General features: G+C 50.4%; 8 protein-coding genes across 8 annotated transcripts; 3 read left to right on the top strand and 5 right to left on the bottom strand.

Moving 5' to 3' along the window:
- Positions 1 to 788: 788 nt before the first annotated feature.
- Z517_06296 (uncharacterized protein) lies at positions 789 to 1,590 on the bottom strand (the record flags this gene model as incomplete). The annotated part of the gene is made up of 3 exons (XM_013428036.1): positions 789 to 1,124; positions 1,252 to 1,347; positions 1,495 to 1,590. 3 exons carry the CDS (start codon positions 1,588 to 1,590, stop codon positions 789 to 791), a joined length of 528 nt encoding a protein of 175 aa, XP_013283490.1.
- A 946-nt stretch (positions 1,591 to 2,536) lies between these two features.
- On the bottom strand, positions 2,537 to 4,120 carry Z517_06295 (signal recognition particle protein SRP54; the record flags this gene model as incomplete). The annotated part of the gene is made up of 1 exon (XM_013428035.1): positions 2,537 to 4,120. The coding sequence occupies one exon, from the start codon at positions 4,118 to 4,120 to the stop codon at positions 2,537 to 2,539; it is 1,584 nt and encodes a 527-aa protein (XP_013283489.1).
- Positions 4,121 to 5,181: 1,061 nt separating this feature from the next.
- Z517_06294 (uncharacterized protein) lies at positions 5,182 to 6,191 on the top strand (the record flags this gene model as incomplete). Its single annotated transcript, XM_013428034.1, has 2 exons — positions 5,182 to 5,226; positions 5,277 to 6,191. 2 exons carry the CDS (start codon positions 5,182 to 5,184, stop codon positions 6,189 to 6,191), a joined length of 960 nt encoding a protein of 319 aa, XP_013283488.1.
- A 449-nt stretch (positions 6,192 to 6,640) lies between these two features.
- Z517_06293 (uncharacterized protein) lies at positions 6,641 to 7,078 on the bottom strand (the record flags this gene model as incomplete). Its single annotated transcript, XM_013428033.1, has 1 exon — positions 6,641 to 7,078. One exon carries the CDS (start codon positions 7,076 to 7,078, stop codon positions 6,641 to 6,643), a length of 438 nt encoding a protein of 145 aa, XP_013283487.1.
- Positions 7,079 to 10,165: 3,087 nt separating this feature from the next.
- Positions 10,166 to 10,999, top strand: Z517_06292 (uncharacterized protein; the record flags this gene model as incomplete). Its single annotated transcript, XM_013428032.1, has 1 exon — positions 10,166 to 10,999. The coding sequence occupies one exon, from the start codon at positions 10,166 to 10,168 to the stop codon at positions 10,997 to 10,999; it is 834 nt and encodes a 277-aa protein (XP_013283486.1).
- A 118-nt stretch (positions 11,000 to 11,117) lies between these two features.
- On the bottom strand, positions 11,118 to 11,874 carry Z517_06291 (uncharacterized protein; the record flags this gene model as incomplete). The annotated part of the gene is made up of 3 exons (XM_013428031.1): positions 11,118 to 11,362; positions 11,426 to 11,532; positions 11,588 to 11,874. 3 exons carry the CDS (start codon positions 11,872 to 11,874, stop codon positions 11,118 to 11,120), a joined length of 639 nt encoding a protein of 212 aa, XP_013283485.1.
- A 365-nt stretch (positions 11,875 to 12,239) lies between these two features.
- On the bottom strand, positions 12,240 to 13,715 carry Z517_06290 (uncharacterized protein; the record flags this gene model as incomplete). Its single annotated transcript, XM_013428030.1, has 4 exons — positions 12,240 to 12,787; positions 12,845 to 13,068; positions 13,140 to 13,576; positions 13,632 to 13,715. 4 exons carry the CDS (start codon positions 13,713 to 13,715, stop codon positions 12,240 to 12,242), a joined length of 1,293 nt encoding a protein of 430 aa, XP_013283484.1.
- Positions 13,716 to 15,240: 1,525 nt separating this feature from the next.
- Positions 15,241 to 16,737, top strand: Z517_06289 (uncharacterized protein; the record flags this gene model as incomplete). Its single annotated transcript, XM_013428029.1, has 1 exon — positions 15,241 to 16,737. The coding sequence occupies one exon, from the start codon at positions 15,241 to 15,243 to the stop codon at positions 16,735 to 16,737; it is 1,497 nt and encodes a 498-aa protein (XP_013283483.1).
- Positions 16,738 to 16,746: the final 9 nt, after the last annotated feature.

Genomic DNA, 16,746 nt, shown 5'->3' with positions numbered 1-16,746 from the left:
AACAGCCTTGTCTACCTATCTTTCCTCCACAGACTTGTCTCCAATACACACACGCCTGCTTTTCTGCATTGACACTCTTTCTCCCTTTGATTCCGGGACAGATATTTACCCAATGAGCCTGAGATACCCATCTCAAGCCTGTTCTTCATTGTCTGGTAATTCGACAAGACACTGTGGACGGCTGTTTCTTGTAATCGAGCCCGTTGTGGCCATTTGATGCCTATCTAGGTAGCTGGTGCAAAGCGGAGGGAAGATCTATCATCACATCACTCGCCCGCTCGTCCGCCCTCGCGCCAAATATTCATGCCGTCTTCAGCCCGGGCACATATAATAACAATAATACGCACAACAATTCCGTCGCCGTTGCGCAGTGATGCCGTTCCTGCTCGAACCTGAAGCCAGAGGTTCATTCCCAACAAGCCATATCTCATACAGCCGGAACCTTACAGTTGGTATCTCTGCAATTCGGTCGAATATCACAATCGCCATTCTTTCAGGAGATTCCTCTCGATGCCATCCAAAACCTTCCTTTTGCGCCGTGCAAATGCCTCGCTCAACGCTCTTCCCTGCGACCATATATGTATGTAGGTGCCGGCACGATATTGACGACTGAAATCCGAAATTTGTGCATGCTGTACATTTATTTCCATGAACAATTCCCAAACGCCGGTGAACTCCATGCGTCGTGTGAAAAACCGAAAAATCCGTCTCCAATTAGGATCCATCGGCTTGTTGATCACACAAAACAGAATCGAAAATGTCTTTTGTCTTTTTCTTGTCTTCCTCAATCAGTCGCTCTCCGGCATGCGCATGTACGCATCAATGGCCGCACTGAATGCTGCGAAGCCAGCACACCCGAGCGCAGCAGCCTGGGGCCCTGCTTTGTGCGCCAATATCCCGCCCGTTATGCAGCCGGCAGAGACGCTGTTCGAGAGATCACTCTTGGCTCGGAAGCCTTCTATGCAGCACTCTGTGCCACTGTAAAGCGCCCCGATGAGGGCGAAGTTCTTGGCCGACGAGTATGATTTCGAACCCATGTCTTTGAGGCCTCGCCGGAGTTGTTCGCGGACCGGGAGGTTGGTTATTTGCTGGCCCTGAGGCGATAAGGGAGTGTCGTAGGCCATCTATTGCAGAGACCAGTCAGTCAAAAAGATTTGGCGACGGAAGACGTGGCATTGAGAGACGGAATCGTCCACAGGTAGACCGCAGGCGAAGGTTCGGTGCGAAGAGAGGAAAAATAGTGTAGCTTACACTCGACATGAACAGGCCAAAGGCGCCGCCGAGAACGAAACCCATTCCACCTGCCAGAGCTGATTTGGCGACGCAGGATTCCATTCCTTTTTGCATCTGTGTCCGCGCATCCCAATCAATTAGCTATCGGTTCTTCTTGCGCCATTCCACGGCCATGGTTGCCAGGACGCCAGAGTGCTATGCTCCGCATCCTGCCCCATACCATACCACACGAAAGCCCGAGGATATTTTGTGCTGGCTCACCATCTTCACCATCTGCTGCTCCTGCTCGCTCAAGCCTGCGTTTCCTCCTGCTCCGCCGCTCATCCCCGGTCCGCCGAATGCGCCTGGGAACGCCATCGTCAAGGACCTCGTTCAATTTATGGTAAGGAGTGGATGTGGTCAGGAGGAGGAGGAGGGTTCGTTTTGTCCGAGTGCGAGATCGGGCGGGATCCTGATGCAAGCACGTTTGTACTTGTTAGATGAAGAATCGCTGGGGCCCATGTGCGCAAATGCCTGCGGCAAAAGGAAATTCGCGTTTGTCGATCGGAGCGGGATTTTGCGGCGAAAATGCTCCGGGCTTCCGATTGGCGGACGTATGAACACCACCAGGTACATGGCAAGGCTGCCGCCGCACGGGGAGAAAAGGGTACTGGACTGAGTAGAATAGACCTCGATAGGACAGAAATGAGGTCTACCACAGAGGAGCGGCCCATAGTCAAACTCGTCTGGAGCTGGAAGGCAAATCACTCTCTCGAATCGACTATATTTGATAACATGATAGAACTCGCTGTACGATATACTAACTCCCCTTAGGTGCAAAATGGGATCATGAATTCGTTGCACTCCTAGTCATCATCCATTGTGTCACTCGGCGCATTGGCTCAGCCGGCTGCTGCAACATTCAGTGTCTGAATATCCTCGAGCACTATCTAATCCGGAGGGGACGAGTTGCGCTGTGTATCTTTCCCTAGTAGGAGCCCTCCAGACTTCTGCGGTTCTGAAGATAGTTCATTCGTCGCGGCCGAGAGTCCTTGCCACGCTTATTCTGGCGTACATCGGGCCAGTCAACAGTCTTCTCAACATTTGTCCCAGCTAGGGACAACCCGACCTCTGTTCAAGAGTCTTCTCACGATGAGTTGACAATAACAGGGATCGCTTTGCGGAGATCGCTTCGTCTTCAACATGTCGTATCAGAGAGCGGCAGTCTCCGGACAATGTGTCTTTGGTCGGAAGCTCTTCGATGGGAAGTTGCCTTTCTTCCTGTAGCGATACTTGGAAGGGTTTCGAATGGGTTGGACCTCATTCATCTTCCTCTGCCTCGGCCGCCGCCGCCGCCGCCGCCGCCGCCAAACATTCCTCCCATCTGCTGCATGAGAGCATCCATTCCACCGCCACCGCCTCCAGCTCCCATGCCCATGTTTTGCATCATTTGCATCATCTTGCCCAGATCACCACCAGGCATGCCGCCCCGGCCGCCACCCATACTTTGCATCCGTTTCTGCATGGCTGCGAGCTGCTGTTGCCTGTTCCCGCCTTGCAACATACTGTTGGCTTTGGCCATGTTCTTCTTCTGTTGGCCCATGTTCTTGGCCACGCTGGCCATCACTTTATGTTGTGTCAGAAGTTCTTCGACATCTCTGACACTGGTACCCGAGCCACAGGCGATTCTCACCATTCGGGACGGTTGTGATATCAGGATTTTGCCATCAGAGTCCAGCTCTTTCGTCGTCATGCTGTCAAAAATGTACACCATTCTTTTCAGCTTTTCAGTTCCGTCCTCGTCGGACATGCCTTGCATCAGGCCACTCATACCGGGTATCATACTGCCGATCTTGGAAAGAGGGCCCATCTTCATTATATTCGTGATTTGCTCTTTCATGTCGCGGATCGTGAAGATACCCTCTGCCAAATGTTTCTGGGTTTCCTTCATCCCTGCTGACTCCCTTGTGAGTGTTTGAATGTGCTCAATCAGACCGCTCATGTCTCCATATCCGAGGAGCTTGGAGATAAATGATCTTGCATCGAATCGCTCTAGATCTGCCAAATGTTCACCGGTACCAAGAAAGATGATAGGAGTATGGGTAGCAGCTGCAGCGGCGATAGCACCTCCTCCGGCTGCACCACCGTCTGTTTTGGTGATGATAAGAGCACCAAAGTCAGCTGTGGCTTTGAAAGCGGCCGACTGTGCCTCGGCCGCTTGACCAATCGTGCCATCCAAAACCATGATTGTCTGATCAGGTTTGATGGCATTTTGTACCAGAATCATTTCTTGGAACAAGTCTGCTTCCTGTTTATGTCTCCCTGAGGTATCAACGATGATAACCTCAAATTTCTCTTTCTTGAATCTCCCGACACCCTCAGCAGCTACCACTGCAGGATCTGTTTGTGTGAGTGAACCGTAGTACGGTATCTTTGCTTTTGTAGCGTTCTGTTTCAGCTGATCATAAGCGCCTGCTCTGAAGGTATCCGCGCAGACTAGACAGGCTTTGAAACCCCGGGCGGCGTAGTATCTCGCCAGCTTCGTACAGGTTGTAGTCTTTCCAGCGCCTTGAAGACCGACCATCATGATCACATTTGACCTGCCCTTCTTGGGTCTATATGGTTCCGCATGGGGATCGACGAGTTGGACCAGATGCTCAAAGACCGCTTGTTGGATCATGCGCTTCTTGCCATTCGAAGTTGTGTGAGGCGGAAGGTCTTTAAAGTTGACAGCGCTCTGTATCGACTTTCGCAGGTTCTTAACAAGTCGAACATTGACGTCGGCCGACAGGAGGGCCGAGCATATCTCCTTGATCATGGCATCGAAAGCTTTCTCGTCGAGGTTGGGTTCTCGATTTAGGTTCGACACGGCGGCATTGATGCGCCGCCCTAGGTCTGAGAGAACCATGTTGCAGGAGATCAGAGAGGTGTTGCAAGACAAATTCTGATATACGGGTAGGTTCAACCTTTGTCGCCAGCGAGATCAAAGAGAGTGAAGGCGACACGAAGTTGACGTTTCGATGCGAGTGTGGGGAAGAATGCGACATCAAAAGTGGGAGTCAAGTTGCACCGCAGTTTTGCCGGGAATTTTCAAAGAAATTCCAGAACAAAAAGTAGAACTATGTAGATACGGAAGAGCTGGCTGAATTGAAACTAGATACGGTATCCGATGAGGGCATTTTTCTGGAAATATTAAACTGAAATCTCACCTCTTATTATCAGCTACTGCGACCATGGATAAAAGGCTCCGGAGGGTAGTGCTCCTAGATAGGAGGTTGAGAAAAGAGGAAGACGAAGGCCTGGCCTTTAAAATGATCGAGATACTCTGTGAAGCATAGAGAGACTCAGGTATCATGATAAAATATGTTTCATCAAATTGAAAGCTTGAGATTGACCGGGTGCTACCGAGGACTTTCTTCTAGAGGGAGGATTGTGGCGTGTACGGTAGAGGAAGACCAGACCATGACAAATTCTCGAGGAAGACAGTTGAGATGTCCCAGAAGTGGTCATTTCTAATTACATGCAGTCCTCCCTTCGCTCACTTCCAAGAATTGAATATCGGCTCATTTCCCTCTTGCTATGTTTCAAAGTCACGCAGAAGACAAGTCGAAAATCTCTTTCTATCCAAGTCGATAGTCGATAGTGTGATTGGTTGGATGGTCCTGTCACTGACAGGATCAAATTTGTGAAAGGAGAATTAGCTGCTAGGCGGCATTCTAGTTTTAATGGAGACGGAAGGTCAGCCGAGTTAGACGACACAACCCTCCGACTCTTTTCAGAGCCGTTCACGTTGCTGCCTGTAGAGGCACACCCGGTGTTGTTCCACTGTTGTCTCTGCGTCGCCATTGGTGCCAAATACTCTTCATGTAATGACCAGCCTCCAGGGATTTTTTCATTCTTCGCTTCCATCATGATGATATTACTGTAAGGAATTGTCTAGTACCATCAATTCAAATCTACCCTTTCAAAATGGCCGAATATCATGAAAAAGATCCGTTCGAGGTAACTAGCGATGTATGTGTCCGGATCCCAAATTCTGGCACGGGAATTAACGACAAATCTAGCCCTCAGCCTCAAATCCGAACACAAATTTCCCATTAGAGGGCCGAGACATATTTACAGTGTCAGAATCAGAGCTGGCTGCTATTGCTGACACCGCTCCATCACTTCATACGCTTAGCGGTGCACGAGTAGCTCGAATCTCACGAAACCTTGTGATCAAGAAATCGATGTTGACCCTCCCTTCCGAAGCCGAAGCCATGAAATTGGTTTCTCAAAGGACATCTATCCATCTTCCTCGGGTTTACCGATCGTTTACTGTCTACGGGACTGGCGGTATCTACGACTCCACTGGATATATTGTTATGGACTATATCGACGGTATTTGTCTTTCAAAATGTTGGGAGACGCTCCTTCCCAACGAACGCGATGATGTCATTCGTCAAGTCGTGGATATGATACGAGAATTACAGTCTCTTCACCTCCCCTTCGTGGGCCCAATTGGTGGCGGACCTAGCCACGGGAAATGGTTCTCAATATACGGCTCCGGACCGTTTACTGGTGTTTCGGATTTTGAAGAGTATTGTAACGGAAGACTTGAGATGGCAAAAACGACCGGAAATACACCGACCAGTACCCCTCCTTTCAAATTCTCGAGTTTCGTCATGGTCCATCAAGATATTGCACCTCGAAATCTACTTCTACATCCTTCTGGGCGGCTATATCTTATCGACTGGGGATGTGCGGGTGCATATCCTCCAATTTTCGAAGCGGCTGCAGTCGCTCGCGAGTCAGACGATGATGGATTCAGCCATTCAGTTCTCCAGAGGCTTGAATATAACCAGCAAGCGCTTCAGCAACTTATGAGTATTCGCGCAGTCCTACATTTTTTCAATGAAACTGATGTAAGTTTCTGTAACATAATCTCATGGTTTCTATATAACTCACCAATTCATGGGATTTTAAGGTCGAGAAGCTAGAAGCATGGATGAAGAGTCGGCAGACAAAGGCTATTGATAAAGTAAGTAATCGGTTTCCCACCCCAAACAAAACAAGCGCCTGATCTCGTGCCTGATCTCGCACCTAGACCATATGAACAACGCAGTCCCAACTCCAGACCAATACATATGGCTCAGTGTCAAATTCACACACACGAACGACCTGATCCCGATTTCACACAACAAATATGATCCAGATCGATTTCGATAAGCCAACAGTCACGTCTCAACGTGCTCGACGGAAGATATACCTGTGCAGAAGGTAAAAGGTGTTCGCTCTGGCAAATCCATCTTCAGATCACCCTGGTAACCCTTTCATACTCAGGACCAGACTCTCAGTAGTATGCACCACGATCAAGCTCAAGAGAAGTCCCATCCGGCCAAACCTTGAGTATCGCGACTTGAGCTTCCTGGATCTGTCCTGAGTTCCCCTAGCCATTACTCTGAAGTAGGGATAAGGTATTGCTCGTCCACATGCGGCATCCGACGCCATCACGGTCGAACTCATATTTATCGCGACCAGCCTGTATAAGAGCATCGACAATGTGGTGTACACGAAGTCCTTGCATCGGTCGAATCTGAACGATCTTCTTGGCATGGTTGGTAACGACATAGGGCAACTCTGACACTATAAGGTTTCCTTTTGAGCCACCAGGAAGGATGGTGCTTGGATAGCTGTAACTTGGAGTCATATCGACACGGACCGAGGAGGTTTGGCTAGTCTGGAGGTATAAGCACCAGTGGTTCGTGGATTTGTTGTTGTCCCAAGGTTTGCGCTCATGGGCGACAGCACGAAGCATGGTGACTTGCTGTTGCTGAATGGCGTTTTTGCGCGAAGCAGGGATGTATTGGACGGTCTGGAGAGGCATACCTGACAGAGGGACTTGGGGAAGAGGAAACGTAAAGGAACTATTGGAGGCGGCCCAGAAGTGAAGTAGTACTTTTATGCGTATGTTCCTACGGAAATAAGAGTAAGATGGTCGTATACATCAGGATTTAAATAACCTGATGTCTCTATGCTGGTCTAGATTACGCGCTGTTCAGTATGCTCTATTCTTTGAGACAAAATCCCCTGAGGACCAGATTTGGGCCACTCAAATGGCGGGACCATTGTACATACAGGTCAATGCCGTAACAATCTCTCCAGGTTAAGTCATACTCCCTTGAAGTCGTTGGTAGCCGGCTGTCGTTGACCCTACAGGCCATGGCAGGAGCAGGCGCGCGGCAGCGCAGCACCTACGCCCACGGATCCATCGGTCGCATTTCGACCTGGAGAGGAAAATAGCAGGGAGGAAATCTGGAAACCGCACGAACTGAGGAAGTTAAACTAAAGCAGGAAAATGTACGTCTTTCTTCGAAAATCCAGCAGCTCAAAATACAACTGTGTCAATCAACCAAGCCAATAATCTTGTTGGTGGCGGTCTTCAAGACGGCCTGTTTGATGGAATATCATGTCTATGTTTCAGGCCGGCATTTTCCTTTCCTGTGTCCACCTCTTTTGTTTCAGAGTCTGCGCGAATCACTGACCTTCTAACCTGCTCGATCTGAGATGAACGAGTGCTACATTCACTGACCAGACGTGGCTAACTAGGAATTCTTGGGGCATTGAGGATTTTGAGAATTCTCGGAATGGACAGTCTCGATGATGCCGAAATCTGGATGGCGGCGAAGGGAATCGAAGCGGATTGCCGCCAGGATTAAAGAGTCACGAGGCGTGAATTCGCCCACTACCACCACCGGCCGCGAAGATCACGTTCACCGCTTACATCCCTGTCAAAGGCATGTTGAGCTGGGACAAATCGTTCTGATGTTGGCAAAGAAATTCTGGGTACCTCTTGTTGACGGACAATACAATGGCACAGAACTTACGCTCCTCCGGACAGTCATTCCGTCGCCCCACAAGGCCGCACGTATTGTTTCTCGAGGCGCTAAAATCACCGAGCAGTTTACGGAGGCTTACGTACATTTTCAAGTACTGTAATAATAGACCATGAATCCAAAGCATCAAATTGGTAGAGGTAAGAATGCCTGCCCTTTCTCGACGTCAAATCGGAATCTGAGCTACCACCTTCCATTCCAGCTCGTTGCGATACTCTGTGACCAGTCCCTTACAATATGTCAGCATTAAATGGTGCAAAGAAGAAGATCTTACCAAATGCCATGATCGTTTGAAGTTATGATATGTTTTTTGCGCCATTTAACGGAACCCGTATCAATACAATGTCCCCTTCTGCAGCTGCCTGCCGAATCACGTGAAGACAGTCCTCGAGATCCCGCACCTTGGTACGATTGACTTTTGTGATGAAGGAAGTAGCTCCAAGTTCAACGTACTCTGACGAGTCCATGTCATTACAGAAGGCACATAGATATTCGATGCTGCTTACACTGACAGGTTCCGACCATCAACAAAACTGGTCTTGTGGGGGGCAATAAATCCCTAGGGTACACATCACTGGCCTCATGTACACGGCGCGCAGGTGCTATGCGAGGGACTACGTCGAGATTCGACATTTTACAGGACACGGACTCTGTCCAAAAGCCGTCTTTGTTCAAGCTCGCAACCTACATGCCTTCTCATGATACCTCGTCAACGAGTATGTTGCTTCCAACGGTTTACATGGTTGACGTTGGGAACACTGAAGAACATGGGAATAGACGATGACGACGGTCGTCCATGAACTCATTTGCCTGGGCCGCCCTACATATGCTTTGCAGCGTATATAAATCGCTCTGGCACTGTAATGGTGAAGTCTCTCCATATTGGAAACTTTTCTCCACGTCGCACCGACGGTGGTCACCGTTCTAGTGTTCCAACGGCAGAATGCGGACCTCGGGATTGTGGTGCCACGCTTAGGCCTCATGGTTGAAGGGGGGGGGGGGGGGGAAGGGTTCGAAGTGCGTTCATTGTGCGACATGGCGTTCACATGCTATAGCTTGAGCAGCTCATCTATCTCTACCACTCATTTCGAAGTGCCTTCCGAAGTGGTCTTCACGGGTCCCACCGCCTCTTGCGTTACGGACCGATCATCGTCGGCGGCTGGATTGGGCTCAAGATATTTCTGTTCATTCCGGTGATTCTGTCCGTGTTCTGGTGAGTCGGCCACCCTTGTATTCGTCCTGTCCATCGCTGATCGATTATCCGAGGCCACGGGAGTGGCAGTCGGTCCCATCTGCCGTCACGTCCCTCTTCGATCAGGCACTCCAGATGGCTATGTGTGGAATCTTCTGCCAACGGATCGTGACGAAGGCAGGTCACCTCCTCCAAAGCACTGAAATGTGCGGATCGCACTATGCTTGGAGCTTATTGAGATTCGCCCTCCAGATCATGATGTCGATCGCCATCGTGGCCTTCTCCGTGAGATGGCCACATCAACAACTCCTATGCTCCCTCGTACGTCCTCGCTCAGCCTGGCGTCCGGTGGTCTAACCGAATTCAGATTCAGATCAACTGTATCCTCTTCCGTCCTACTCCACGAGCGTGGCTGAGATACGCTCGCTGTCGGAGAGGTCGATCCCTCGAAGACCGTGTGGAGCATTAGTATAGAGGGAGTCGTTGCGACTCGAACGGATAGCGGTCCTACCAGCACCAGCCTTAAAGCGTCGAACCTACGACGCTGCTTTTACGAGAATTTCTCCCGTTTGATTGGACTAGCGCGGGGGTCGCGGTGACCCTCGTGCGCGTTGATTGCAGGGTAGATCTACGAGGTACATAGGACCGACGTCGCCCCCTACCGCGCTAAGGCGCGAGGCGTCATGGCCAGTGAGACATGGTTGATCGCTCACCCGACTCACCCTAACTCGTGCGCGCCTGGGGTGAGCATAGGGCGGCATCACCCTCGGCCCGATCGGGTGTGCGCTCGATGTAAATTTACTACCTCTTGGCGGGCCTCGAGTGATACCCATCACAACCTCTTTCTCATTACCCATAGCGACCCGCTCATTATACCACGCCCAAGATGGCTCCTCTATCACAAAAGAAGCGTAAAGTTGAAGATGGGATGCGTGGGAAGACCGAGCGACCGAAGAAGCGTTTTCGCAAACAAGTCGAGTACCACAGCTCAAGTGACGACGAGGAGGAACAAGAAGAACAAGGATTCACTCCCGTGAATTTGGACGATAGCGACGATGAGCAACCCGCAGTGAAGAGGGCCAAGTCAAAACCGAAGACGCCACCCCCTGCTGAAGGGGATGATGCATCTGATGCACACACAGAAGACGAAGACCAAGAGGCGCAGCCTGACGAAGCTGGGACTTTGGACGAGGACAGCACGGAAGAAGGCCCTCATGAGACAGACAGACGGAGAAAAACAAGCAAGAGGAACGACCCGGAAGCGTTTTCTACCTCGATATCAAAAATCCTGTCGACCAAGCTGTCACAATCAGCTCGCAAAGACCCCGTCCTATCGAGAAGTAAGGAGGCGGCGGAAACGAGCGCCTCCCTCGCCAACGACCGCTTGGAGAAAAAGGCAAAGGCCAAATTGAGGTCAGATCGCAAGGAAGAGCTGGAACGAGGAAGAGTCAAGGACGTTTTGGGCCTCAGTTCGGGACAAGCGGGCGAGGTGGCCGAGGAAGAAAAGAGGTTGCGGAAAATCGCCCAGCGTGGTGTGGTCAAGCTCTTCAACGCCGTCCGCGCCGCTCAAGTCAAAGCTGAACAGGTGGCCAAGGAGGAGCGGAAGAAGGGGACTATAGGAATGGCAAACCGCGAGGAGAAGGTCAACGAGATGAGCAAGCAGGGATTCTTGAATCTACTCGCAGGAAAAAAGGACGCTCAGAGCACATCGGTGCAATAGTCGGAGAACAGCCTGGGTGTTAAACAGTTTTCTGGGTATGACGCCCAGCCAAGCGAAGAGCAAAGGAGAGCGGTTTGTGATAGTACATGTCTAATGTCCGACCCTCAATCTATCATCATCAACTGCGCTTCTCGAAATCCGAAGCCTGCATGTTCCGTGTCATCTGCGGTAGTTTCACCACCAACCCGTCCAGTTCCTTGGTCATCTTGACCTGGCAGCCTAATCTCGATGTTTCCGTCAGGCCGAATGCCAGGTCTAACATGTCGTTTTCATCGTCGGTGGCCTCTGGGATCTTATCGTACATTTCGTCCGAATCGACTATAACGTGACACGTAGAACAGGCGCATGAACCGCCACAGGCGCCTGGGTAGAAGTTGTCAGAATAAAGCAACGGAGACGGTTTGCGCAAGTGGATTCAGAACACACCTTCCATCTCCAGGTCATTGGCCTGCGCAATATCGAGCAGGTTGTCGCCCTCTGCAACCTCGAACGTATGTTCGTCCCCTTCCTTGTCAATAAATGTCACTTTGAGCCTGTCATCACCCATCAGCGTGTTTCAGAAATTCCGGGGTATAAGTTGAGTCTTACTCTTCACCTGGCTTTGGCGGATCGATATGTCCATGTCTCGACACGTGGGACGTGGAGAACCTCCTCCTGCGCAGCTCTAGAGAGCGTATGTGATCCCTGATCAGGTCCCTCTTTATACCAAGCTCGTGTTGATGCCGCTGGCACAGCGTTATCGTTGTGGGATGGAGGCTGAGGTTCCGATTGAGAATTCGAGTTGCGCCGGTTTGCAAGGGTCGCACCTGGTCAGATCGAACACATCGTAGGGGATTTGCTCCGATGAGACTCCGCACACCGTTCCATCCACACATTCTTCTCCCCGGGATCTTGCGACAGATGGCTCAAAGGGTTCGCCGCTGCTCAACAAGAGAGCAGTGAGTGTAGAGGGTTCAAAGGGCAACGGAAACTTTTTAGTCAAGAGTTGATTGGGCGTGACGCAAACCATCCAAAGCTTTCGGCCGAAGTAGACCCGCACCGAGCCTCTTCGCTCAATACTACGATACATCAAGAACGGTCTCAAAGGAGTGCTCGGAAAATGGGATTCGCTCCACTCTGAGAATCAAGTATAAAGTAATGGCACGTCGTCCTGCGCACCGACATGGAGAACTATGGGCTTGCCCACAAAAGCATATACAAGAGGTCAATAAAAGTGCCTGCACACATTCCACCAATCCACCTAAGATCCCCCAACCCATGCATTCCAATTGACATCTGCGCCAGCACACGCTGCGCTGATGGGTGCCCCATTGACAGGACCAATCTCGGTGCCATCACTTGCGGTCACAGCAACTGTGACATCGCCAGTCATATCGTTGAACGGCACACTGGAGTGAAAGATGCCAGGTGTGGTGGCAGAGACTGTCTGGGTCGACCCGCCAATTGTCACATTGACTGTGGCCAGAGCAGTGTCTGGCACAAAGGCAGTGAAGAAGACAGCGTCAATATCACATTCCTGCGGTTTGAGAGCCACCTGGCCTTGTGTTGGAGTGTTGCATGTGGTTCCAGCGCCGCATGCTGACCCCGATCCAGGATTGAGACGGTACCAGAAGGTAACATGGCTAGCGTCCGGCCGACTCTTGTTCTTGTACGCTGCAATATAGTGAGGCAAATCTTTCAGCCAGGCGTCATGCGGGTTGTTCTGGACATACGGGCCCGCCCCGGTCGGAATGGCGGAATCACTGGGTGGCATTGGGCCGATATAGTGGGATTCTCCCCAATCGTTCCCTCAATAAACATTTAGGATTGTTTGTCTCAAAACTTGAAATGGATCGCTTCACTCACATGTAAGGATCTCGACCAAAGCTGGCTGAATATTGAGAACTTGACTCCAGCGATGGTGCCATAGGTCATCGCCGCGCCAAAGCCAATTCTTTGACCACAATGGAAGGTTTGTATAGAACCAAGGAGAGACAGGCATCATGTAGGGTCGACCGTTAAGTGCTGTAACGTACGCCTTATCGTCATCGTCTGTCATGTCGTTTGCACCGTTTGGCCACGCATTCCATCTGCATGGGTGTCAGCAGGCACTTGTTGAGAGGAGATGCCGGGTTGCCGCTCAAGGAATTAGTACACTTACGAAAGAAGACCATCGACATTAGGCTTGCCAGCAGCACCTTCGGCACCTTGACTTGAGAAGTCAGGGACGAAGAAACAGTTGGTCTGGGCTTTGATATACGCCCAGTCTCCTGCATGATCGGCACCCTCAAAAGTTGAGACCAGAGGCTTCCCCTGCCATTTGAACTGACTTGCGTGCGAGCTGTAACCGTTCACCGTCCTGATTACCGCATTCTGATCCCAAGCTCCCTGGGCTAGGTAATCAAACGACAAGAACATTTGAAAGCCAGCCGCATCGGCGGCTTGATATGCATTGTCGAGTTGAGCCTGGACAAATCCAAGTGGATTAATCGTGTCGAGATAACCAACATTGAGCGCGAATCCGTCGATACCTGCGGCGGCTGCAGTGGCAATGTCGCTTGCCCAGTTGGCTTGGGTATAGCTATAAGTGTTCCCCACCTATGTGAATACTGTTAGGAATTGTACAACCAGCGTTTGAAGACGGTCAACTTACTATCACATGAGCAAAGACTGATTGAGCCAGAATGGGCGAGGCGAACCCAATGAAAGTCAAACAAATCAAGGCTAGGGACAACATCGGAAACACGAGTCCAGAAAAAGAGCGACTAGGTTAGGAAATTTTGACTCGAGTCCGGCTCTGGTTAAATCGAAATGAAACAAGGAAGAGAATTGTCATATCTCGATGCGAGGTTGGCATTTTGATTTCCATATAAGTTTGTCCTTGGGTATGGCGCTCCCCCCCGAAAGCTGTCTGGATCATCAAAGAGGATCCAACATGAACCCCATATCGAACTCCTACCTTTGAAATTGAACATCGTTCTGTCAAAAAGCCATGGTGGAGCACAGTCGTGCCATGTTTGTCTAAGGTGCAGATTAAGCAGTGGTCGAAGGATCGGGTCACCGAAGCATTGGGCTACAGTGTTCAGCAGCCGGTCTTTTCCCATATAGCACGAGTATAATCAATTCCCCTTTCAGGCCTAGCGATGGAACCTTGTGGCGGCGGCAGGAAGATGAAGATTGTGCAACCTCGGATCTCGTTATACAAGGGAGCCATGTGGTGGCCCGAATTGGGCGTCTTTGATGAAACACCGGATCCAAGTGTTGCATAAATACATTGAAGGAGTTTTTCTTCTGGAATTGTCATCGAATTGAAAACCAACACAAGACAAACCAAAATGTTGGTTTCATGTAGATACCAAAGTCAGTGGCTAAATAAATCAGACCGATATGTAGAGACACAACATGATATGAGCACAGAAATATATGCTTGACAGGTTCGAGTGTGGAAGTGAAGTTGTACAAGACTGTGTTTCGAAATTGACGCCGTTGTTTCAGGAAAATGGGGAAAGGGCCAGCTCCTTCTCCTATAAGTGTGCCTTTGGTAAGGCTGAGCCTGAATCCGTCTGAGGATTGTGCAAAGCTCCTCAAGACTTGATGGTTGATATATCTTGTTCGAACGACGAGATATATACATCGATTTCTTAGTATTTGATGCTCATCAAACACACATAACTAGCTACGTGTTTGCTGTCATTCGCCTGACTTGTCAAGCAGCTATACACCTATATTGCTAGAACAACGGTGTATTCGTCGTCGTACCATATCCTGTGTACCAAAGTACCCAAAAGTGAGGATCTCACAACACAATTCTCCGATTCTTGATAACGACAACGACAATGTAGACACTATGGGATATTGTAGTCTGGAGACTGCCTATTGTAGGAACCACCATGTGACCTTTGTCTCTCACTGCGTCCTATTATATTCGCAATAGAGCATGTCACACAAAGTCGCTGTGCAGTGGCAAACACATTATTGGTCACTGCATTTGGCCATTTGCCATGCTCGCCCCTATGTCAATGTACCGAGCGAGTACTCGAGGAGCACAAGTGACTTCAGCCTTGCAAAGCAAAAACGGCCATTTCAAATGACGGTCAAATGCGCTTTACCAGAGTCTTTGCTGCACCGTACAATTTTCGGGGCAAATTACGTCGTGATATTTCGCTTGTATTGAACTTGCAATTCGATCACCTTATGTACTCTGTCACTGCTTCAAAACAGCTGCAGGCCAGAATCCTGCGTTGATCTCAGGATATCTCGTCATGCAGGACTCGAGATACGTTCCGAATCCTCTCAGGCCATACTACGTCCCTCCTTCCATTGGGACCGATCCGCTACCTAATTCTACCTTGGGTACCTCGAAACCCGTCCCTCAGGGCACTAGTTTCGCATTTCCCGACATCGATTATTCCGACTATATTTCTGATACCTCGCCATCTCTACCGGGATCGGTCAAATCAATCGTTGATAACGCGTTATGGAAATATGCAAATGTCGTGCTTGCGCAGCCATTTGAGGTGGCAAAGCTGATCCTGCAGGCACGCGTTGCACAAGACGATGAGCTAGAAGACAAACGGCCGCGAAGGAGGCATACATATGGCGAGCTAGAAGAGGAAGACGCCCATGAGCATGACGAATATGACTACGAACACTCATCAGATGACGAGCCCAACTACTTCACATCTTCTGCGCCCTTTGAGCAATCGATATCGAGTCGCTCGCCAACTCGTGGTCGGCGCGGGAGACCACCTCGAGGAACGGCGTCGTCACGAGTACCTGATCACCCTCAACATGCCGATGTTCAATTACAGCTCAAGAACCCTCATTCCCTGATTGATGCTCTATCGTCTCTATCATCGAGCGGGGGAGCGTTGGCTATGTGGCGGGCAACGAATTCTACATTTGTGTACAACATACTGACGAGGACTTTGGAGACCTTCTTCAGAAGTTTCTTAGCGGCTATTCTAGGAGTAGCAGAGAATGACATACTCAATACGCCGTCACCGGGAGCAATTCCCGACATCTCTATCCTCACCTCTACGGCTCCAGTGGCAACCATCATGATCAGCACTGTGGCAGCCGCAATGTCCGCCCTTGTCCTTGCACCGATCGACGCTGCCCGTACCAGACTCATTCTGACACCTGCCAGCCAAGAGCCGCGAACACTCCTTGGGACACTGCGGACACTACCAACTCCATACCTCATACCCAGCCATCTCATCCCTATCACTTTCTTCAGCTCAACTCTACCAACGCTGATCTCTGTAAGCACCCCAGTGTTTCTCAAAACCTATCTCGGGCTGGATCCTATCATAAATCCAGCTACTTGGAGTGTCGCGACATTTGTGGGATCGGCATTGGATCTATCTGTCAAGTTCCCTCTGGAAACTGTTCTCCGTCGAGCACAGATTGCGACCTGGACATCTCCAGCGTATGCACCCCCTTCCTCATCTTCCAAACGCAAGGCGATTACGACCATTGTTCCTGTCCCGCAATCCTACCGAGGGATTCTGCCTACCTTCTGGAGTATCGCACGCGAGGAAGGTTATTCTGAGACTCAAAAAGATAAAACTGCTGCGTTGATGGGCAAGGCACCCAGGCGTAAGAGAAAGGGACAGGGGATTGAAGGGCTGTATCGCGGCTGGCGGGTTGGCTTGTGGGGGTTGGTGGGTGTCTGGGGCACAGCATTTGTGGGAGGTCTACAGGGCGGCAGCGAGTCTGCAGCCGCTGAAGCTGGTCTTCACGGTGGTAAGTTCTGACGAGGGCTT

Source organism: Fonsecaea pedrosoi, assembly GCF_000835455.1.
Source record: "Fonsecaea pedrosoi CBS 271.37 unplaced genomic scaffold supercont1.4, whole genome shotgun sequence".
In the NCBI taxonomy this organism is placed as follows: domain Eukaryota; kingdom Fungi; phylum Ascomycota; class Eurotiomycetes; order Chaetothyriales; family Herpotrichiellaceae; genus Fonsecaea; species Fonsecaea pedrosoi.
This window is presented reverse-complemented; position numbering and strand designations above follow the sequence as displayed.